Source organism: Clarias gariepinus, chromosome 1 (genome assembly GCF_024256425.1).
Source record: "Clarias gariepinus isolate MV-2021 ecotype Netherlands chromosome 1, CGAR_prim_01v2, whole genome shotgun sequence".
In the NCBI taxonomy this organism is placed as follows: domain Eukaryota; kingdom Metazoa; phylum Chordata; class Actinopteri; order Siluriformes; family Clariidae; genus Clarias; species Clarias gariepinus.
Genome location: NC_071100.1, coordinates 8,090,876 through 8,115,110, shown reverse-complemented (window position 1 = coordinate 8,115,110; position 24,235 = coordinate 8,090,876). Strand labels below are relative to the sequence as shown.

Below are 24,235 nucleotides of genomic sequence, written 5' to 3'. Positions count from 1 at the left end.
GATTTCAGAAGGGGCGTGTTATTGTAATAAATGAAAAGAAAACCACTGGGCGGCTCTTTATCATCGTAGAGTGGTTGTGTACGCACTCTCCTAACACACAGTTCAGTCCAAACAGCTTAAAAAAGTGCATGTAGGCCTGTATGACCCCTTTAGGGTAACATAACCTTTTTATAGCTGTGAAATTTACAAGGCCACAGAATCATTTTTAGAGTGTAAGCTACTTAATGTTTTATTGATGTGATCTTTATTATTGTACATTGATGGGGGGAGGTGGAGCAGAGTATCACCTGTATTCAGAGGCGTAGCAATAGGGCGGGCAAGACAGGCAATTGCCTGGGGCCCTGCATTTTGAACAATCTAAAATGTCATTATCAAAAACATACACGTAACATGGAGCAATATATACACATCCCCTAGAGGGCTCCCTCTAGCGTTACGCTGGATGTGCTTGCTTTTTCTTCATGATGCCTTAGCCGCGGTTTTCAAACTGGCACAGCAGCACTTATTACTAGGCAGCCAAAAGTGAAAAAAAAAAAACAAGAGGAGGAGGAAAAGAGAAAACATGACAGCGGTAAGTTAAGTGATGGAGATCATTGATGACTTAATAAGAAATTTTATGACTAACCAGTCTGTTTTTTGTTGTTTCAGCTTATTTTCGTTTAATAATTTTCTAGATTGTCTAATTTCTAATAGGGTTACTAGCTAGGGTTACACGTACTGTAGCAGCAGCATGTATTTTATGTGTAACGGGTATAGAAATTAACCTGTTAAATTGTTAGAATTTACACAAAATTGTTCATTTCATATACCTGATGTAGATGCCTGTTCGAGGTAGGCCCTTTCCCCTTTAAATCCTGTGATGTCATCTAAAGCCAATACAATTTCCTGTTTTGTCCCCTCCTCTTCCCTTTTCCTGATGGAACTGTATGGAAGAGGTATGTTGTTTCTGACTCCCTGTAATCCAATTAAATCTTTATTTTTATTATTCTTTTTATTTCTATATCTTTACTCCAATTTGTGTGTATAATGTTATAAAATATATTTGCATGATTATTTTATGGCATTTTTCATTTTTTTGGGTTATATTACCAATTTTGGCTTAAACATGTGGAAATCAAGCACATGATGTACATCACATTTATTTTATAGAGAACAAGGGCTATTCTCACTCGAAGGCTGTTTGTTCCTTTATGTGTCAGGTATGTTTCTTAATATTTAATTTTTAAGTTTATTTACATATGTTCAATTATTTATGCTGTAATTCTGCCCTTTTCCTGATGGAACTGTATGGAAGAGAGAACAAGGGCAATTCTTACTCGAAGGCTGTTTGTTCCTTTATGTGTCAGATTAAATGCTTCCAGTGAACCGCCATCTGTGTCCCGTGTCTGATTCACACAACGCAGAATAAAGTCTAACTGGAGTGACCGGTTACACGTGGTGCCGTGACCCTTTGGATTTTACGTGATTGGCTGCTCGCCGCTCACCGGGAGTGCTGCTTCGGATAAACTGCGCATGCGCTGCGCGTTGCTTCAGGGACGCCGGAGGAGTGTTTCGCCGATTGGAGAAGCCGCCTCGCGTTTTGGTCTCGTCTCCCGATTTCATCTTGTCCGTTGCTCACCGTTGGATGGTTTCACCCAAACGCTTGCACTTGGTGAGGTATGGTGAAAAACTGTTTAGGCTTTTATCAAAGATTATTCGGCATCTTGTTTGTCTTCGAAAGGCATTGAACTGTTAGCAGCACATTTAACGTGACTGAGTTTTCGCGCTGCTGCACGCTCATTATTAATTAAAAAAAAAAAAAAAAAAGTTTTGTACTGTACTCACGCTGCTGTTTTAGTGATTGTCGCGTGTGGAACTTTTTTTCTTCTTCTCTTTTTCCTACCCTGTACAGCATTATACTGAACTTCTGATTACTTTGTAAAAGTGCTAGTACATGGTTGTTTCTGCAAGTGCATATACGCTCATCTATGTAAGGTTGTGATTTCATTTTTTAATTCTTTTTCTTATTGCCTTCGAGATAGTTATTACGTTTCTTTTTGTGATCTCTACTTTACTTAAGTCATGTTTGAGGACACTATTAGTCAGGATAACGTTAGCCCTCTGCGACAGCCCAGTGCTGTGTTCTCAGTAGGTAGGGGTAGAGGGAATATAGTTAATCATACTGAGAACTTATCTGAAATTTCACCTCGATGTGTTGGTAGGGGTAGATTCTTCTTTAATGCTGAAACTGACCATACACATGCATCTGATTCAGGTATTGGTGCCTCAGTGGGCCCAGCTGCTTGTTCCACTCCTTATACGTGTCCAAATACTGATCGTGTTATCACTGAGTCTTTAGGTGGTATTATCTCTGATTTGGCACAGAAAATTGGTGAAAGCATTTCAACCAGTCTCAATTTAACACAACAGCCAGCCCTCATGCAGTCCATGTCAAATGTGCAGCACTCTAGTGGATGTGTTGATGGTTCCAAGCTGAAAGTTATTGTGCAACATGATGTTACGCCTCCACCATTCTTCAGAGGTGATAAGAGTGATTCATTTACCGTGCATGAATGGGAAGACATGATGCGCACTTATTTGAACAGTAGGAAATGCACTGACGATGCTGAGGTCTGTGAGTTCATTTTAGCTAGGTTAGCAGGAAAAGCAAGGGATGTAGTCAAAGTATCTCTGCGCAGCTTTTCTGGACCAACTGCTGCAGTGCCCCCTAGCAGAGTGTTTGATATTTTAAAGCGTAATTTCAGCGAGTCAACATATTCTAACATGCCTATGGCTGACTTTTATAACACACTTCCCAAGGTAGATGAGGGTCCAATGGATTATTGGATAAGGCTAAATAAGGCAATTGATGTGGCTGACGAGTGTTTGCGTGGGCGGAACAAATGCGTTGAAGACCCAGCAGCTGAAGCTGTCATGATGTTTGTCTCTCACTGTCCAGATCCTGGACTTGCGTTGTCTTTTCAGTTCAAACCTGCTGAACAGTGGAGTGCGGCCGAGGTTCAAGAGCGGCTGGATTGTCACCATAGGGACACGAAAAGAGCTTCAATTAGAACCCCACGTTACCCATCTGTGTCCGCTTGCCATCAGAATACAGTGACGGTTTGTGATGATTCAGTATGCAGTCTTCCGAAACAACCTGAACTCCCGTCAGGTCAGTCACCAAGTTCTAATGTTCTGTTAAACCCCAACGCCGCCCCTTTTGTCTCAAATACCGATACGCAACAGCTGGTTGATATGATGGGTAAAGTTTTAGCGCTATGTACTGCCTCATTGTCAACGTCCAACTCGGCGTGTCCTAGCAGGGCCTCAGGTTTTAAGCCCGACGTTAGTCCGGCGTGTAGAGTATGTCAGTCAAAGGAGCATACAACGTATACTCACTGTATGCGTCATAGGCTGTGTCGTAACTGTTTCAAACCTGGACACTTTAAGAGTAACTGTACAAGGGCAGCAGACTCTAACCCACTTCCTCCTCTTACGCAGTTAAACTAAACAGCCCATGCGTGGAGGGGGTTAGCGTGGGCGGTGACGAACTTCCCCTTAAAGATGCGTTCGACCCAAAAGAAGTTTTTGTGAATAGTTGTAAATTGTTGCCACCTGACAAAACAGTGTTGTATGTGGGATCTCAGAAAATTGATGGAGCTAGTGATCTGTTTTATGCTCTTTTGACTGTCGGGGGCAGGTCCGTACTTAATGGTTTGCTTGATTCTGGCAGTATGGCTTGCACCCTGAGTACAGATGGCGAATCTAAGTTACGTGCTGATGGCGTTCTCCCAGAACCCTCTGTGATTCCCAGTGACATGGTCCTAGTTGGCTGTGGTGGTCTTACTGTTCATCCTAAATGCACGTATGATCTGGAAATTGAGGTATACGGGTCTAAGTTTATTGTGCCTACTTTGGTAGTACCTGGGCAGAAGGATGAGTTTATTATTGGCAGTAATGTCATCAAACATGTGCTTCGGAAGATGAAGGAGGAGAAGAAATACTGGAAGCTAATTTCCAGCCAAAGCGGCAACGCTGAGTGTGAAGAGTTTCTTGAGCTATTGAGCTGTACTTCTCGTTGGTCTGGGTCAACTCGACCTGAAAAACTTGGCTCAGTTAAGCTTCGTCAAGCAGTCACTTTACTTCCCAGGTGTGAGCACCTTGTCTGGGGAAAATTGCCTGGGAATGCTCATATTTCCCCTGGTAGCACGGTCATTGTTGAGCCCACTACATCACGTTCAGCGCCCCGTCATGTTCTTGTTGGGCGTGTGGTATCTCCTTTGTGGGGCGATCGGTGGGTGCCAGTGAAAATACTTAATCCCACCCAGTCTCCAATCACTCTTCGTCGTAATACAAAGCTGGCTGACGTGTCCCCTTGCTTGGCGGTGGAGGATGTTACTGTCACACAAGGTCTGTGCAGACCTCTCAATGTCCCTGATTCAGCTTTCACCAAGCCTTTTCCATCTGTAGACCCAACGCAATTACTGCATGAGTATGGTTTGGGGGATATTGACATTGATGGGTGTGAGGTCTCAAAGTCATGTAAGGAGGAGTTAGCGAGTCTTATTGTGTCCTATTGTGACATTTTCTCAAGAGACAGGCTTGACTGTGGAGAGGTGAAGGACTTTGTCCACAGGATCCATCTGTGCGATGAGCGTCCTTTCCGTCTGCCCTATCGCAGAATTCCCCCTGCCCACTATCTCAAGTTAAGAGAGGTTATTTCTGACATGGAGGAGAAGGGAATCATTAGTAAGTCCATCAGTGAGTACGCGTCTCCCTTGGTAATGGCCTGGAAGAAAGATGGCTCTCTGAGGGTTTGTACTGATTTTCGCTGGCTTAATGCAAAAACTGTCAAGGATGCTCATCCTTTGCCTCATCAGGCAGATTGCCTAGCTGCTCTTGGCGGCAATCTTCTGTTCAGCTCTATGGATTTAACATCTGGATTTTACAACATTCCTCTCCATGTGGCTGATCGGCATTACACAGCATTCACAACACCCATGGGCCTATATGAATATAATCGTCTTCCACAAGGCCTGTGTAATAGTCCAGCATCCTTTATGCGCATGATGCTTAGCATATTTGGTGATCTCAACTTTTCCAGCCTTCTTTGTTATCTTGATGACTTACTGATTTTCGCCCGTTCTGAACAGGAGGCCTTAACACGCTTGGAAGTGGTGTTTTCACGGTTGCGGACGAGTAATTTGAAATTGGCTCCGAAAAAGTGTCACTTTCTCAGGCAGTCTATCAAATTTCTTGGTCATGTGATCAGCGGTTCTGGTGTGTCCGTAGATGAAGACAAGGTAGCGGTCATTTCTGCTTTTCAGAAGAAAGACCTGATGAAAGAGGATGGCTCCACGCCTTCTTCAAAGAAAATAAGATCATTTCTGGGCATGGCCCTTTACTACCAAAGCTTTATCCCTGGATGTTTACGAATCGCAAAGCCACTGTTTAATCTGACAGCTGGCCAAAAACGGTTGGTAAAAGGGTCGTTTAGTCGAAAGCGAGCTGGAACTTTCCGTGAGTTGTCTCCCCAAGACTGGACCCCCGACTGTGACGTCGCCTTTGAGGGGTTGAAAAGAGCCGTTTTGGAGAGCGTAGTACTTGCTCACCCTGACTTTGAGCGTCCCTTTATTCTTTGTACTGACGCGTCATTGGACGGCCTAGGTGCGGTGCTTTCTCAAGTTCCTCCTGGTGGGGATAAGGCACGTCCAATAGCCTTTGCCAGCAAGTCCTTGAGCCGCAGCCAAGCCAATTACCCTGCACACAGACTGGAGTTCTTGGCTCTCAAATGGTCCATATGTGACAAGTTCAGCCACTGGCTTAAAGGCCATGAGTTCACTGTGTGGACTGATAACAACCCGCTCACATATATCATGACAAAACCTAAATTAGACGCATGTGAGCAGCGTTGGGTTTCAAAACTTGCTCCGTACAATTTTAAGATAAAGTACGTTCCTGGAAGATCCAATGTTGTGGCGGATGCACTAAGTCGCGACCCGTTCACCAAACCAGTAAGCCAGCGTCTCTTGTCTGAGCCTTATTCTGCATTGTTGGAGCAGGTAAACAGTATGGACGATGATTCTGTGCAGAAGACGTTCCATCTGACATGCCAGCCGCAAACACTTGATGCTGTGGAAAAAAGCTGTGAAACAGATGTTTCCATGACTGCTGAGGATGTGTCATCCATTTTGTCATCTTGCGGTGATTGGGATTTGGGTGCTGTGTCCAGAGCAACATCTCTGGCTGATCACATGAGCTCTGTTGTTCCCGACTGCCAAGATGTCATCCATACCTTTTCATTGTCTGAACTGCAAAGTCATCAACACGAAGATCCAGTTGTTTCAAGGGTGACTTTTTATGTCAGTAGGAAGTGCAGACCTTCCAGACGTGAGCGTGTAAATGAGGGTTTGCATGTTTTGAGATTGTTGAGGCAGTGGGACAAACTCTCTTTGCTTAATGGTATCCTGTACAGAGCCATCAAAGATCCTCTCACAAGACACAAGAAATTTCAGTTTGTCTTGCCTGATTCCCTAAAACAGCGAGCTCTTTCTGGTGTTCATGATTTGGCTGGTCACCAAGGGCAACCACGTACCCTATCTTTAGCCCGCCAGAGGTTCTATTGGTCCGGAATGGAACAGGATGTGCGTGATTACGTCAGGAGATGTACCCGTTGTGTCCTGAGTAAAACTCCAGAACCGGCAGCAAGAGCACCTTTGGAGAGCATTAAGACCACTGCACCCTTGGAGCTTGTTTGTATTGATTTCTGGGCTGCTGAAAATAGGCACAATAAATCTGTTGACGTTCTTGTAATCACAGATCACTTCACCAAGCTAGCACACGCTTTTCCTTGCCAAAACCAATCTGCTAAGACCGTTGCAAAGAAACTTTGGGATGGCTTCTTCTGCGTTTATGGCTTCCCAAAACGTATCCATTCAGACCAGGGTGCTAGTTTTGAGAGCGAGCTTATAGCGGAGCTGCTGCTTCTTACCGGTGTTGACAAATCGCGAACTTCTCCATACCATCCAATGGGGAACGGTGGAACTGAAAGGTTTAACAGAACATTGGGTAACATGCTAGGATCGCTTCCTCATAGATCTAAACAAAAGTGGCCACAGTTAGTGCAGACTATGACTTTCGTGTATAACTGCACTGCCCATGAAACAACTGGGTTTGCCCCGTTTTATCTAATGTTTGGTAGGGTTCCGAGATTGCCTATTGATCTGATGTTTCAGAGTGTTCTTCGTGATGAGTCCATCTGTAATTATAATGACTATGTCCAATCTCTTGTCAGAGACCTGCAGTCTGCTATGGGGCTGGCTCAAATGAACTCTACTGCAGAACAAAAGCATCAGTCTGACCAATACAACAAGAAGGTTAAGGGTCTACCTTTGTTAGTTGGTGATCAAGTTCTCATTGCCAACAAAGGCTGTAGGGGTAAACGGAAGCTCGCCGATAAATGGGAGCCCACCATGTATTCCATTGTTTCCTCTAACCCATCTTTGCACATTTATAAGATCCGCAGCAACTCTGGTCACGAGAGAGTAGTGCATCGGAATCTATTGTTGCCAGTTAACTTTCTCCCTTTGCCCACAGATGGGTCTGACTTTTCTGACCGTGAAAGTGGTGATATTGATCACTGTTCCGCACCTTCTCAATCTGCACGTGATCTAGCTGAATCTGCAGTATCAGTTACAGATGATTCGTCACATGCAGATTCTCTGTCCGTCATTTCTCATAGGGCTGTCTGTGATGATGATCCTGTTGCTTCTTGGGTTTCATCCCATTCTTCTCAAACTCTTTCTGAGGCACATGATGATTTGTCAGTTGTCGATCATGATGCCGGTGCAGACGCCCCTTTACCGGTTATACCTGTCTCTAACTGTTCATGTGACCCTGTGGTTACCAGTGATTCCAGAAATCGGTACACCACCAGGCTTGGTAGAGTAATTAGGCCTGTCCGTAGACTAATTGAGTCAATGGTTCAACTTGAGTCCTTCCTAGGTAGTGAGCCTAGATCTCCAGTTATTGATATTTAGAGCTGTGCATTGTATTACATTGTATACCTTTTTTTACATGCAATGTATGACATGCTGAGTTATTTGTTTTCTCATGTATCTTTATAAATTCTGTCTTTACATCAGGTCTGGATATTTCTAAGTGTAATGGGCACTTTGTATGTGTCTGCAACATGTGTTGAAGTTTGGCCAACTTCATTCATATTTGCACCCCTTTGTTGGGGAGCTTTCTATGCTGATGGTCTGTTTTTTTTTCTGGAATGTGGACCAAATGATCCTTCTGACCTGTTTTTTTTGTTTGTGTGTTGCTTTTCATGCGTTTATATACTCTGTGAATTTTGTATAAATTCTGGGGGGGTGAGTGTAACGGGTATAGAAATTAACCTGTTAAATTGTTAGAATTTACACAAAATTGTTCATTTCATATACCTGATGTAGATGCCTGTTCGAGGTAGGCCCTTTCCCCTTTAAATCCTGTGATGTCATCTAAAGCCAATACAATTTCCTGTTTTGTCCCCTCCTCTTCCCTTTTCCTGATGGAACTGTATGGAAGAGGTATGTTGTTTCTGACTTCCTGTAATCCAATTAAATCTTTATTTTTATTATTCTTTTTATTTCTATATCTTTACTCCAATTTGTGTGTATAATGTTATAAAATATATTTGCATGATTATTTTATGGCATTTTTCATTTTTTTTGGGTTATATTACCAATTTTGGCTTAAACATGTGGAAATCAAGCACATGATGTACATCACATTTATTTTATAGAGAACAAGGGCTATTCTCACTCGAAGGCTGTTTGTTCCTTTATGTGTCAGGTATGTTTCTTAATATTTAATTTTTAAGTTTATTTACATATGTTCAATTATTTATGCTGTAATTCTGCCCTTTTCCTGATGGAACTGTATGGAAGAGAGAACAAGGGCTATTCTCACTCGAAGGCTGTTTGTTCCTTTATGTGTCAGATTAAATGCATCCAGTGAACCGCCATCTGTGTCCCGTGTCTGATTCACACAACGCAGATTAAAGTCTAACTGGAGTGACCGGTTACATATGCAGGTATTAATAGGCTGCAATAGGTGATAATGTTAATGAGGTGAACATCCCCACTTGACAAGTTTTGGTACTGTGTTTTGCTGCCAGTGGAGAGCTCACAAAACAATTTAAATAAATATCATAACATTTACTTAGTTTACATTTTTATTTAGCTCTTCTACATTAAAAATAGTTAACATAATTAATTGTAAACTAACAATGAACTAATAGTTAATAAACTGTAAATTAAACTAAAACGATTAAATTAAAATGCTAATCATGTACAGTATTTCTGCATTCAGGAGCATTACTTAAGTTCCTGTCATCACCACCACCTCAGGGAGATCCTTCTGTCCACCCCAGTCCATCCTTCTAACAGTGAAAATGGTAAGCTCAGGATGTTAGATGTAGTGTTGCTATATCAATACATATATCACCGTTGCCTCTGCTGAGAGAAGCTTTTCAGCTTTAAAGCTGATAAAAACATGCATCAGGTCAAAAATGAACCAAGAGAGGTTATCAGCACTGGCACTAATTTAAATTGAACGGAAAATACGAAGATCTTTGAATATGGAGGACACAGTGACAGCATTTTTGTAGCTTAGGCTCATAAGCACCATTTTTAAGGTGACAATCTATTACTGTAAATAAGAAGATTGTTCTGTATCTTTAAGATTTTAAATTAATATTTTGCCAAAGAATATGCACTTTGTTTAAAGAAAAAAAAAAACTATTTGTTATATTATGTGTTTTAACTACTTTTTTATGTTGTATAAATGTATATTTAGGTAACAAAGATATATTAACGAAATAATCTTTTAAAAGGGCCTCATCTATTCATTTTGCCTGGGGCCCACACTTCACCTTGGTTGCCTGTAATTATTCTGGTCTAACCTGCACTGCATTAACTAAATATCTTGACTGAACCTAGTTACACTGCACTTCCTGGAGACATATTAGTGCATTGTAATGGCACTGACAGAGTAAGGAAATACTCAATAAAGGTTAATATTGCAGTGTGAGTCTTAAAACAGTTCAAATTAAATTAATAAAGAACTTAAATTTGTATAAGCTGGCAGTTCTGTGTCTACTAAAACAGCAGCGTAAATCTCCACCCCAACTTCTGTCTCTTTTTCTCTCTCTCTCTCTGTCTCTCTTTCTGAGAGGCCACAGGAAGTGTACAAACAGCCAAACACCCCACTTCTCAGTCAGTCAGTCATGAGAAGAACAGGATGGAGCTCAGTACAAACTCTGTGTTACTCTGTAAGTAAATGTTTTCTGACTAAAAATAATGGTGTATAAACTACTTTTGTTACAGTACTACTATAATTGGTTCCAGGAAACCATTTGGATTAAGAAATATAAAATAATAAAACATATAAATTTATATTATATATGTTATAGAAATATTATATTAATTATAAAACATGTTCAATGGTCATGAAAAACTTTTACAGTGTTTCAGAGGGGAAAAATTATTGGTTTAAGCAATGACTTTTATATCAATGTTTCTTCATGTTTATTTTGCATAATGTTATGAACATTTTTGTTGATCAATAAACAAACCACAAGTCAATTTTATTTAATTTTATTTTATAAAGGACTAATTTTGTCAAGTAGTTGAAGGCCTGAGAGCAGAACTTGTGATGGAGGTGCTTTTTCTTCTTTTTTTATTAACTTGCGTAAGATATGAAGAAAAGCAGGAGGTGTGAATGTGTCATAACCAACTCGAAACTATGATGAATGAAAATACTTTCACTGGTACTCATGTTTATCATATGTTCTACTGAATGTTTTAACAATGTGAAATGTATTGTTTATTTATATGGTGTTTATTTCTTTGCTGTTTACATATATAAAAATTATTCTTGGCCAAAATTAAATTTAATATTGATTATATTCATATATAAGCATTAAAGGAAATTTAAGCAAAGTTGTGTGTTCAGTAAAGTGTTGGAAGAAAAGATGTCAAAGGTATCAATGATAGATAGATAGATAGATAGATAGATAGATAGATAGATAGATAGATAGATAGAATATATTAGATGGATTACTATATTGTACAACATGTAAGCAACAAGTGAGAATTGGAGTGAGGCAAAAAGAAAAGTAAAAAAAAAAGTTTTTTAAGGTGTATTGATGAGGTAAGAATGGTGTCAAATAATCTGAATATTCTGTTTCTAACTAAACGTGCATGACGATTGTATTCACAGGTAGTTGTGAATCTGCTGTTCTCAGATCATTTATCAAGAGTAGTTTGATTGTGGGCAGGGTTAGCTGCATATGTTGATGGTGTATTCAGCTCAAAGTTTAGTCTGCTTGTCACCATGTTGGTGGTGTTGAGCTGTGGGCTTGTGGGTTATGGGTAAAGAGACATAGGTGCAGAGGTGAGAAGCAAGTTACAGTCCTTTTTATTAAACAAAACAAAACATGAACTTGAACAAAGCAAGTTGGCTTTATATTGAAGAAGTGAAGAAGAATAGCGTGATCAGCGGTGTCAAAAGCTGCACTGAGGTCGAGTAATACAAGCATAGGTACACAACCCTGATCAGAGGTCAATAGGATGACATTTACTGCTTTAACGAGTGCTGTCTCTGTACTGTGAAGAGGCCTAAATCCTGACTGATACAGTTCATGTATGCCATTTCTATGTATATATGAGCATAGCTGCTCCGCTACTATCTTTTCCAGGATCTTAGAGATAAAGGATAGGTTTGATATTGGCCTGTAACTGGACAGCTAACAGGGGTCGAGGTCAGGTTTCTTAATTATTGGTTTGATAACTGCTAATTTAAAAGATTTTGGAACATAACCAATGCTGAGTGAAGAATTAATTATTCTCAACAGGGGTTCTATTATTGCTGGTACTATCTGTTTAAGAAAATGTGTCGGTACAGGATCTAATATACAGGTTGATGAATTTGCAGATGAGATGAGTGAAATTAGTTCATTCTCTTCAAGGGGAGTAAAGTATTCTAGGTTCTGATCTGACATGGCTAGATTAACATCTGCATCAATTACATTGTTCGGTTTCAAAACTTCAATTTTATGCCTAATATTTACAATTTTATTATTAAAAAAGTTCATGAAGTGCTCACTGTTGCATGATGTTGTTAATTCTAAATGGGTTAACTTATCAATAGCATGCCATAATAGACAATTATATAAGTGAAATCACCAAACTGTCGCTATGTCAGGATGAACTAACCTTGAAGACCAGATGACTTAGCTTTAGCGATAAGCCCAATGTAGCGTGGATGGTGAACCAAAACGCGGAAGAAAGCGAGTAGGCAGGATAACCACGTGATTTAGTTTAAGGACTCTCACAAAAGGGGAGCAAGGGAAAAACACAAATTTAACCTGCGTTCTATAAACACACACTCAATATCAGAAAGCAAAACCCAAGAAAGTGAGTACTCACGAATCAGAGGACGGACAGCCAGAACCGACATGGGCGAAACTCAACGACTGAGCGTTGAATCGTGGTTTGTTTACTCCTCTTATACTTCCTGGTTCGCGACCGCTTCACTTGACATGCATGACAGTACCCCCCTGTCCAGGACCGGCTCCTGGCAGTCCTGGGGTGGAGGATACCCGACGACGGTAGTCTCGAAATAATTCGGGGTTGAGAATGAACCGGGCCGGGACCCAAGACCGTTCCTCGCCCGAGGGTGCGAGTCGAGGATCCGGCACACAGTGTAGGCGGGACCACTGTTGATGATCCTGGGAGAAGGAGCAGGGGGGGGTGGGTGGATTCATTGAAGAGGTGATGAAGTGTTTCAGTTGGGAGGTGTGGAAAACTGGATGGATCCGGAGTGCCGCAGGCAGCTGGAGCCGGTAGGTGACAGGATTTACTTTTTTGTATGGGCCGATGAACCTGGGAGATAGTTGTGTGATTCTGTGTAAAGATGGAGATTTTTTGTGGAAAGCCATACCTTGTCACCTACGTGGTACAATCGTCCCAGAGGGTGTTGATGGCGATGCTGGGTGACGTAGGTGGTGTTGGCACGTTGGATGGCGAGGTTGGCTTGGTTTCACAGCCGCCGGCACCTACGGATCAACTGTTGGGCCGATGGTATGTCAACCTCCGGTTCTTGATGGTCGGAGGTTGGAAACTATAACATACCTCAAATGGGCTTAGGTTGTTGGCCAAGGAGATGTGGAGATTGTGAGACCCATTTGAGGTAGCGGGCCCAGGAGCACTGCCGATCCGAAACAAAACACCTCAGGTAGCGCTCCAGTTGTTGGTTGGTCCCTTCCGTCTGACCATTAGTCTGGGGGTGATAACCGGAGGGCAAACTGCAGGTGGAATTGATCAGACGGCAGAAGGCCTTCCAGAACCGGGCAGTGAACTGGGGCTCCCTGTCCGAGACGATGTCCTTGGGGCTCCCTGTCCGAGACGATGTCGGAGAACCGGTCGACGATGGTTAAAATAGTGTTCTTTTCTTCGGAAACCGGCAGGCCCGTGATGAAGTCTAGGGCTATGTGCGTCCAGGGCCGTCGGGGAACAGGCAGTGGTTGGAGCTCTTCGGGGGTAGGTTGGTTTAGGTCCTTGGCCCTGGCGCACACCCGGCACATCTGAACGAACTCCTCAATGTCTCTCCTTATGGTGGGCCACCAGAACAGCCGTTTTACAAATTGTAGAGTTCGTCGGGCTCCAGGGTGCCCTGCGACGGGCGAGGAGTGGCCCCACCGGAGGACTTCTAATATCAGACGCTGGGGCACGTAGAGTCGTCCAGGCGGCGCACCTGCCAGCCCGGCCTCCGCAGCCTGTGCCTGGCGAACCCTTGTTTCTATGTCCCAGTGGAAAGGTGCGATGATTCGTGAGGTGGGGATGACCGGCACAGGGTCCGTCCGGGGCGCCTCATCTTCTTGTTGACGGGAGAAGGCATCGGCCTTGGTGTTCTTGGACCCCGGGCGGTATGACAGATGGAAGTTGAACTGCTCGAAAAACAATGCCCACTGTGCCTGTCGTGGATTGAGTTGTTTAAGATTTCAGATGGTGATGAGGTTCTGATGATCCGTCCAGACCATGAACGGCTCACTGGTGCCCAGGAGCAACAGGAGTGAGTTGGAAGGGACGAGCGAAAGGGCCTGGTCAGACTGGTCAGTGGTGCTGCAACAGTATTGTAGCCCCGGATAAAGCGACGATAGAAGTTCGCAAACCCAAGAAACCGTTGAAGCTGTTTAAGAGTCCTGGGTAGGGGCCAATGACGAACAGCTTCCAGTTTCTGCGGGTCCATGGCCACACCCTGGGATGAGATGACAAAACCCAGGAACGTGGTGGAGTGCTGGTGAAAGGTACATTTTTCCAACTTGCAGTACAGTTGGTAAGCGAGCAATCTCTTGAGAACTGCCCGGACGTGCTGGATATGTTCCTCGATGGTGTGGGAGTATATTAGGATGTCGTCCAAGTATACGAACACCCATCGGCCTAGCATGTCTCTCAGGAAATCATTGATGAATTGTTGAAAGGCCGAGGGTGCATTGCAGAGTCCAAAGGGGATGACCAGGCTCTTGTAATGTCTCATGGGTGTGATGAAGGCCGTTTTCCACTCATCGCCCTCTCTGATGCGCAAGTTGTAGGCGCTCTGGAGGTCCAACTTTGTAAACACGGTGGCACCAGAGAGGGCGTCCAGGGCTGAGTTGGTGAGCGGCAACGGATGTCGGTTCTTAATGGTGATCTTATTCAACCCCCGATAGTCGACACATGGACGAGGTTCGCCCCCTTTCTTCTTCATGAAGAAGAAGCCCGTGGCCGCTGGCGACGAGGAGGGCCGGATGGTTCATTGTCGAAGGGCGCTGGCGATGTATTCCTCCATCGCCTGCATCTCAGTGGCAGACAGCGAGTACAGGTGGCCGCGGGGGGGGAGGAGGGTACAGAACCTGGCTGCAGCTCTATCGCCAGGTCGTAAGGGCGATGTGGTGGAAGGTGGGTGGCTCTTTGTTTACGAAAAACTGCAGCCAGGTCACGATAGGCAGGAGGGATGGCGTTGGTGTTGACATCGGGGGCCTCGGACTCGGTGGAACGCGTCCCAGCTTGGGCTCGTAGGCAGAGTTCAGTGCAGGTCGGCCCCCACTGGAGGATTAGATTTTTGGTCCATGAAATGAGAGGGTTGTGCTGCAGCAGCCAGGGGTATCCGAGAATGATGGGAGGTGAGCAGATGGGTGTGAGATGGAATTGGATTGGTTCATGGTGTTGGTTTATGATGAGCGTGATGGTTTGAGTCTGGTGGGTGATGGGGCTGGATGACAGGGGCCGACCGTCGACAGAAGTGATTTGCACTGGCTGGGATAATGCCTCGATTTTTACCCCCATTTCTCTGGCATAAGTTGAGTCAATGAAGTTGCCGGCGGCATCGAAGTCAATGAACGCCGCACTTCTGACCCGTTTGTGGCCAAATTGGAGGATTACCTGCACAGTAAGGCGAGAGGTGGTGGTGTCGGTAGTGGTGGAGATTTGGAGGGAGCCCGGTGAGTCTCTCCTCTGGCTCACCAGGGCTGCGCGTTTTCCGGATGGACAGGGCAGATCGCCCGGTGGTGTGCTGCGGACCCACAGTAGGCACACAACCCCTCTCGATACCGGCGCTCGCATTCTGCTGCGGTCAGGGAGGCGCGTCCTAATTGCATGGGTTCCCCGGCTCCGGTGTCAACCACGTCAGGCGGTGGAGATCCGACAGGTCCAGTAGTAACAGCGGTGAAAGTGGTCAGTGGTGGAGGTGCAGTACGCTGATAGGTGGGAGCAGGCGGCAGGGTCCTCGGGGCTGGCTTCGGACAAGAGAGGAGGCGCTGATCGATGCGGAGGGCCAGCTGGATTAATCCCTCCAGCGTGACTGGAAGCTCTCGTCCAGCAAGCTCGTCTTTTATACGTGACGCCAGCCCCTCCGGAGCGCGGCATCTCCCCAAGATGTTTGTACGACGAGGGTTCTAAACTCCGCGGTGTAGCGACTTACGGACAATCCACCCAGCCACAGGTGATAAAGCTTGGTGTCGGTCTCCACCTCGCCTGCAGGGTGTTCGAAGGTAAGTCTGAGTTGGCGTGTGAATTCATTGTACGAATGGGCAGTGTCCGAGTCTGATTTAAGAACTGCCGTGGCCCACTCTGCTGCCTGCCCAGATAGCAACAAGAAGAGTAGAGCAATGCGTAGCCGATTGGTGGAGTATTTGGTGGAATTAAACTCAAACACCAGATTGAGCGCTGTTAGAAACACACTACACTTCCCGACCGTGCCATTCCATTTCTCTGGTAATGAGAGAAAAACATCAGAAGAAAGGGGGGGGAATGATGCGGCGCCGCGACCGCTGCGGCAGGAGGCCGCAGTTTATACTTCCTGGTTCGCGACCGCTTTACTTCCGGGTCCTAGTGCCGGTCGCCGATTGAGTGTGCATGACACGCTTATATTTTCATGTAACCTGTAGTGGCAGTGAAACAAACCAGGTATACAGTACAATAATAGTTGATTGACAAACATCTGACAACACTGTTTACCAGCTTCAGAAACAAATGTGAAGCATGTCAGTTGTTTGGGGTTGTATAGCATGCAATGGAATGAATACAATGAGATGAAGGAGTAGAGGTTTAATACCCCTACAGTAATACGTAAGTACGGTTCATCATGATTCAGCACGAGTTTTGGTGCCGTGGTTACGTTTCGATTTTACCACGCAAAAAAAACTAAACATGTTTAACATGCGGAAGCTCGCGGACCTTGCAGATCTTTGCGGAATGTCGGACGGGCACTCGAGGCGGCTCACGGTGCCTAATACCCCAATCTCACCTATGCGGTTTGACTCACGGTGAGACGCGATATTAGGCACCGTAAGCTGCCGCGATTGCCCGTCCGCGAATGTTCCACAAAGTTCTGCGAGGTCTGTAAGCTTCCGCGAGGGCCGCCAAAAAAAAATTAAACGTATAATCTTTCACGCGGAAAGATGGAAAAGTAATCACAGCGCAAAAACCCGCGGCGAATCATGATGAATCCTAATTACAGCCACTGCACGCGTAGGTGAGATAGGGGTATTACGCATTACAATCACTCAGAAAAATGAATGGATACAGGGTTTGAAACTCTATAAAATATTTTAAAAAACTAAATAAAATTTCATAAAATAAAATGTGTCAAAAGAAAAGCCCATCCAGTTATGGATAATGGCTAATGATCAGTGAAACATATTTTAAACAAAAAGCAGCGAGCAGCTGGACATCGGGACGTGAAGTGTAAGTACGAAGCGTTGGCCTGGCAAGCGTAGGTGAATGCCTACGTCACCTGACCGAGGTGCAACCTGGGACATGCAGTTCCCACTTAAACCGAACAAACAAACTACAAAACCCAAATAGTCTTTGGGCGCATTGGCGCCCTCTAGGGGTTAACCCTTACAGTACCCCCCCCTTAAAAAAGGAGGTTCCGGACTCCTACCACAGTGGTCCCACTCTGGACTGGTCTGAGCTGGGCGGCGGTGGAGCTGGAGCGACGTCCGCGAAGCTTTGAGGTGGAGGAAGGACAATGCTCTCCCAGTCGCTCCACGACTCGCCACCCTTGCTTTCGAGCTGAGGCAAAGGAAGCGCGTCGTCCTCCACGTCAGGCGGAGGCGGTGGAGGTGGAGCAAACGTGTCCTCGTTGCCGTGCAGCAGCGGCGCGTAGTCCTCCATGTCGGGCAGAGGTGGTGGAGGTGGAGGAAACGCGTCCTCGTTCCCGTGAAGCAGCGGCGCGTAGTCCTTCGCGTCGACCACAGGCGGCGGCGGGAGAGGGAGCGCGTCGTCCAGATCAGAGAGAGGGAGAACATCCGGGACTACAGCGTGGCTCTCCCGAACCTGGACGAGCAGCTTTTGGAGCTGCCCCACCTGCTCCCGCAGGTCACAAATGCGCTCCTCGTTTTGCTGTGCCAAAAACGTGTAGACATCTCCCGTTTGTCCCTCGCCACCGTCATGCCAGACCTCTTCGGTCTGTGCCTCTTCATCGGTGCTTGGAAGCTTGTATCTCCCCGCTGCTTTTGTAACAAACTACAAAACCCAAATAGTCTTTGGGCACATTGGCGCCCTCTAGGGGTTATCCCTTACATTAAGAAGCTTTATAATCTGTTGCCTTGGAAGGCAAAACCTTAAAAAAGAATAATAAGTAAATAAATTGCGACCTCAGGAAAAATATGAAAAGGGCTGAAGTTTTGCCTAAAGAAAAAATTTATATGAACCACACGGCTCCGCGGACGGCGCTGTTTTCAGTTTAACACAACACCACGCTGTATTGCTGCCAAATTGTTTGCTACCTGTTTAATATTAAGTGATTGCCAATTTTAATGCATTAGTCACATTATGAAATAGGCTAATTAAAAGTCATTCTATTAGTTCTGATATCAAATAAAATAAAATTCTTGTGATGGCCAAAACTAGGTATTGGTGCTAAAAATGTTTCACTTAAGTGAAAAAGTGAAATTTTATATACAGTACAGTGGAAAAGTCTTAGGCACCACACGCATAAAAATAAAAAGGAGTGAGTGTGACAAAGTTACCAGAATAACTCTTATTCTCCAGCATGTTCAGTAAAACCTAACAGCTGTTTGTTTTCTTATGTTTTCTTATAAAACTGTACAAATCTGTGTCTAAAACTTCTGATTTTAATTAATAGGTATTCAATCCAAATATTGACTGTTTATTTTATTACTCTTTATAAAAGTTTCTTTTATGCATAAATGTTTTCAAAATCATCTTTTGCTTATGCCATATTTTTGTATGTCCCCAAGACATTTGCACAGTACTATAAGTGAAATAGTTGTTAGGTTTTACTGAGCTTGATCAGTAGAATATGAATTAGAGAGAGAATATGAATTATCCTGGTAACTTTGTTACATTCGCTTCTTTCTATTTTTTATGCAAATGCGTACATTGAGTTTTTGGTTTCCATCTGAAAACAGGTCTGTCTTGTACTATATTTTTTTCTTTACAGCCATGCATATATTCTCCTTTAACAGTATTTATTTATACATTTTTTAATTATATATGGAAATATTGAATGATTTTGTACATAATTATGCAGACATGATAAACATATATAACAAAATTGGTACAGCATATAATATGGTGCCTAGGACTTTTGCACAGCATTTTAAGACCATATAGCATTTTTCATAATACTTAATGCTGCTTATTTTCTATGCCATGTAAATTCAAATCTTTCAATGATCGTTATTGTCATTTAGATGAAACTTGGCCAATTTAGATTTATAAAAGTGTAGTAAAAAGTAGTAAAGAAAAGTGTATTATTTTAAAATGCAAAATAGTTAAAATTAACATGAATTTGACATTTTTATGGATACTACAGATATTTTGCTTTTTGCTTATTTTCTAATTTATTGAGATGCACCTATAGAAGCATATGACCTGTAAAAATTGTTGCTTAAATGGGTTAAGACATGCTTCTACAGGTGCATCTCAATAAATTAAAAAATAATCAAAAAGTTTGATTTATTTCAGTAATTCAGTTCAAAAAGTGAAACTCATATTATATCGATTCATTACACACAAATTGAAAAATTTCAAGTGTTTATTTATTTTAATTTTGATGTTTATAGCTCACAGTTAATTCAATCCAATCCCAAAATTCAGTATATCAGAAAATCAGAATATTGTCTTTAAACAGTCTCTCAGTCTGGTTCAGTAGGCCACACAATCATGGGGAAGACTGATTTGACAGTTGCCCTGATCATTGGTACCCTGCACATGGAGGGTAAGACACAAAAGGTCATTGCTAAAGAAGCTGGCTGTTTACAAAGCGCTGTATCCAAGCACAGTAATGTAAAGTTGAATGGAAGGAAAAAATGTGGTAGCAACAGGAATAACCACAGTCCTGAGATGATTGTAAAATGAAGCTCATTTAGGAATTTGGGGGAGATTCACAGGGAGTGGGCTGCAGCTGGATTCAATGCTTCAAGACCCACCACCCACATACATATCCAGGACACATATACATTTTTTTGTGTCAAGTCACTTTTGAAACAGAGACATTGCCCAGAGTCATCCTACCTGGGCTAAGAACTAAAAGGACTGGACTGTTGCTCAGTTGGCAAAAAAGTCCTCTTTTCAGATAAAAGTAAATTTTGCATTTTAGGAAATTCAGGTCCCAGAGTCTGGAGGAAGAGAGTCGTGCCAAAGAATCCAAGTTGCTTGAGGTCCAGTGTAAAGTTTGCTCAGTCAGTGGTGGTTTAGGGACTCCTGACATCTGCTTGTTTTGGTCCACTATGTTTCATCAGGTCTAAGGTCTGCGCAACCATCCACCAAGACGTTTTAGAGCAATTCACCTGTTGCGTCCACTTCGACCACGAACTGGAGGCATGGGTCAGGGAAGGTGAGGATAGGGCAGAGGTGAATTGGCATTTGAGTTCCTTAAAGGCCTTGAGCGCCAGAAAAGAAAGGGCTAATATACAGTACATTTTGTTTTGCTTTAGGGCACTGCATTTTTGTATGTTTATGGGGTTGTTGATATGTACCAAGGTAGTTGGCATGTGAAACATACCATTTAACACTTTTGCTAGTTATTTACTGTTTGAATTGCTATTTACTTTGTTGTATCTGGAGAAAAATGTGTGTGCTGTAAAACTGGAGCTGTTGTTAAACTTAGTTGAGCCAAATGTGAAAATTATTTGTTTTTCTCATCATTTTGCTGGTTGAAAGGAATGTTTTAAAGAAAATATTTTGAAGTACATTTGAATGTACAGTGCTTGCCGGCACGATTTGCACGTGATGAGCTCTGCGAGTGTAGAGTTTAGCAGTTGAAGATGTGGTGGGACGTGAGAACATTGTTTTTGCTTCCTGAATGAACAGTGCTGTTGTTATGTTCTTAAAATAACTGCCACCCAAGAGTCTGCTAAAACAACCTCAATATCAAAAGACATCACAACCAATCCAAAAGCACTAGACACTTCTGGATTACAAGATTTTTATCAAGGCTTTTTAAAATGTGGAACACCATAATGGTCCACCATAATGTCAGAGCAAGGAGTTCAGCTTATGAACTACATAAGAAACAAAACAAGTTCTACATACAGTAGTAGGAACCCTTTCCCACAGCTGATCAAGCCAAAATGGCATTCAATTGTTACATGAATATGTAAGATATAAACATGTTCAATTCTTATGGAAAGAAAATATATTTCTCTATATATTAACTGTTAATACATTGAAAAATTTAGTGTTCTAATCTAAATATATTCACAATAAATGAAATAATATTCACAATAAATGAAATAAGGAGAAGCAAGTTCAGCCATATATAAGACCATAATGGCAAATCAAGACACTAAATGATACTGATGTCAAAATGATTAAAATTTACCTAAACACCATTCAGCTACTCCATTCACAATTTGTTGTTGTGAGGAGATCAACGTATTTATCAACCAAATCCCTATCTTATTTCATACAATAAAATTTGTGAAATAAAGGATTGTAAACCTTTTTTTTTTCATTAATTCTAGCACTTGCTGTCTAATGAAGGCACAAAAACAAACACTACTCATCACTTGTGTTCAGATACACTGGAGTCAATGTTAAACATGACAGCAGTGTTTAGTTATAGTTATTGTTGTTATTCTGTTCTGTATTAACTCTCTCTTTTTTATGACTGATGCAAAACTACTGACTGTTAACATGGACAAATATGTAGTAACTGCACTGACACTTATGCAGCTGAAAGTTAAGTAAACAGAAAATGTTACATTTTGTTCACAATTGCACAGTATATATTTGTATGTACAGTATATAATTACTCTATAATTTATTTTTTTATTAATGATTGATTGATTGATTGAATCATTCATTGATTGAATCATTAATTTATTTATTTTTAATGAACTACACCAGGACTTACTGAGAAATCAGTAGTACTTTATTAGAGAAAACATTAGTACACAGTATCAGTGTGTCTATAATGTGCAGTGTTAAATCATGTACTGAATCTTTTAAATGTTTAAAGTGTTTTTTTCTGTTCTTATTCAGTGCTGATTTTACTCAGACCAGTGACATATGCTCAAGGTAAGCGTATATATACTGTGTAATATATATATATATATATATATATATATATATATATATACTTTTAGCACCTTGTTGAATTAATGCCACGTAGAATTAAGGCTGTTCTGTAGGCGTATTTGTATGGTGTTTCTAATAATTCTTTAGGTTTATTAGGAACACCTGTTCAACTTCTCATTAATGCAATTATCTAATCAACCAATCACATGGCAAGTGGTTCAATTCATTTAGGGGTGTGGTCCTGGTCAAGACAATCTCCTGAACTCCAAACTGAATGTCAGAATGGGAAAGGAAGGTGATTTAAGCAATTTTGAGGGTGGCATAGTTGTTGGTGCCAGACGGGCCGGTCTGAGTATTTTACAATCTGCTCAGTTACTGGGATTTTCACGCACAACCATTTCTAGGGTTTACAAAGAATGGTGTAAAAAGGGAAAAACATCCAGTATGCGGCAGTCCTGTGGGCGAAAATACCTTGTTGATGCTAGAGGTCAGAGGAGAATGGGCCGACTGATTCAAGCTGAGAGAAGAGCGACTTTGACTGAAATAACCACTCGTTACAACCGAGGTATGCAGCAAAGCATTTGTGAAGCCACAACATGCACAACCTTAAGGCGGATGGGCTTTAACAGCAAAAGACCCCACCGTGTATCACTCATCGCCACTACAAATAGGAAAAAGAGGCTACAATTTGCACGAGCTCACCAAAATTCAATTCAATTCAATTTTATTTATATAGCGCTTTTAACAATGGTCATTGTCTCAAAGCAGCTTCACAAAAAATTAAAGAATTTTATTTTTTTTTTTAGAAAAGAAAAGAAAAGAAAATATTTGGAAGTGTGTATGTGTGAGAAAAATGTGTCTAGATAATAATGAGATGAATGAATGATGAATGAAATGTCTCTGATGAGCAAGCCAAGGGTGATGGCGACGGTAGCAAGGAAAAACTCCCTGAGATGGCAATAGGAAGAAACCTTGAGAGGAACCAGACTCAACAGGGAACCCATCCTCATCTGTGTGATAACAGATAGAAATAACATCATGTGTGTTGTGCAGGTGAAAGTTCAATATAACAAAAGTTGTGTAGATTAACATGAAGTCCAGTTCAGCACAGGGAGTCAGTAGGTGCAGAGAGCAGATGGGGTCTGGATCACTGGAAGCACAGAAGCAGGATGTGTAGCTCCAGCCATCATAAAGCAGAATCCAGCTGGAGCTGGTCCTTCTCTGGATCCCTTAGAAACCTCGCAGGGTTGGCCTTTGTCTACTAAAGCTGGCACAATCTCCAGATGCCTCGGGATGGGTGGAAAAATACAGAAAAGATGGAGAGAATTAGCGTAGTTGCCATTCAGGATAGGTGTACTGGAGTATGAGGTTATGGGATGAGTTAGGCGTATGCCAGAATAAAGAGATGCGTCTTGAGTCTACTTTTGAATTGGGAAACCGTGTCTGCTCCCCGAACACTGTCTGGAAAGCTATTCCAAAGTTTTGGAGCCAAATATGCAAATGCCCTGCCCCCTTTTGTAGATTTAAAAATTCTGGGAATTACCAGAAGTCCGGAGTTTTGTGATCTTAAGGGACGTGGTAAGATCTCTATATTAGAGACATCTATACCATGGGATATAATTAAATCTAGTGTATGATTAAAGCGGTGAGTTGCTCCATTTATATTTTGTTTAACCCCAAAGGAATTTAGTAAATCCATAAATGCGAGTGCTAAAGCGTCGTTAACATCATCTACATGAATGTTAAAGTCTCCTACTATTAACACTTTGTCAGAGTTAACCAGTAGGTCTGATAGCAGATGTCCAAATTCTTTAAGAAAATCGACATATGACCCCGGGGGTCTGTACATGGTGGCCAGAGTAAAATATAGCGCAGGTTTATTATGTATTTTACTGAGTGCAACATTAATGATGAGCACTTCAAATGAGTTAAACCTGGGCCTTATTTTCTGAGTAACAGTGAGTACATCATTGTAGATAGTGGCGACACCACCACCACGACCAGTTGGACGGGGCTCGTGCTTATAGAAATATCCTGACGGAGTAGACTCATTCAGACCAATATATTCAGTTGGTTTAAGCCAGGTTTCGGTGAGGCAGAGTGCGTCAAGGCAATAATCCGAGATCATTTCATTAACAATAAGTGCTTTAGTCGCAAGGGATCTAATGTTGAGAAGT

General features: G+C 42.5%; 1 protein-coding gene across 1 annotated transcript in view; it reads left to right on the top strand.

Moving 5' to 3' along the window:
- The first annotated feature begins 19,700 nt into the window (after positions 1 to 19,700).
- The window catches only part of LOC128512085 (leukocyte immunoglobulin-like receptor subfamily B member 1), a 42,672-nt gene continuing 38,137 nt past the window's right edge, over positions 19,701 to 24,235 (top strand). The window contains exon 1 of the mRNA XM_053485240.1: positions 19,701 to 19,755. Within this exon, the coding sequence (XP_053341215.1) occupies positions 19,701 to 19,755 (55 nt within the window). The remainder of the gene's footprint in view (positions 19,756 to 24,235) is intronic.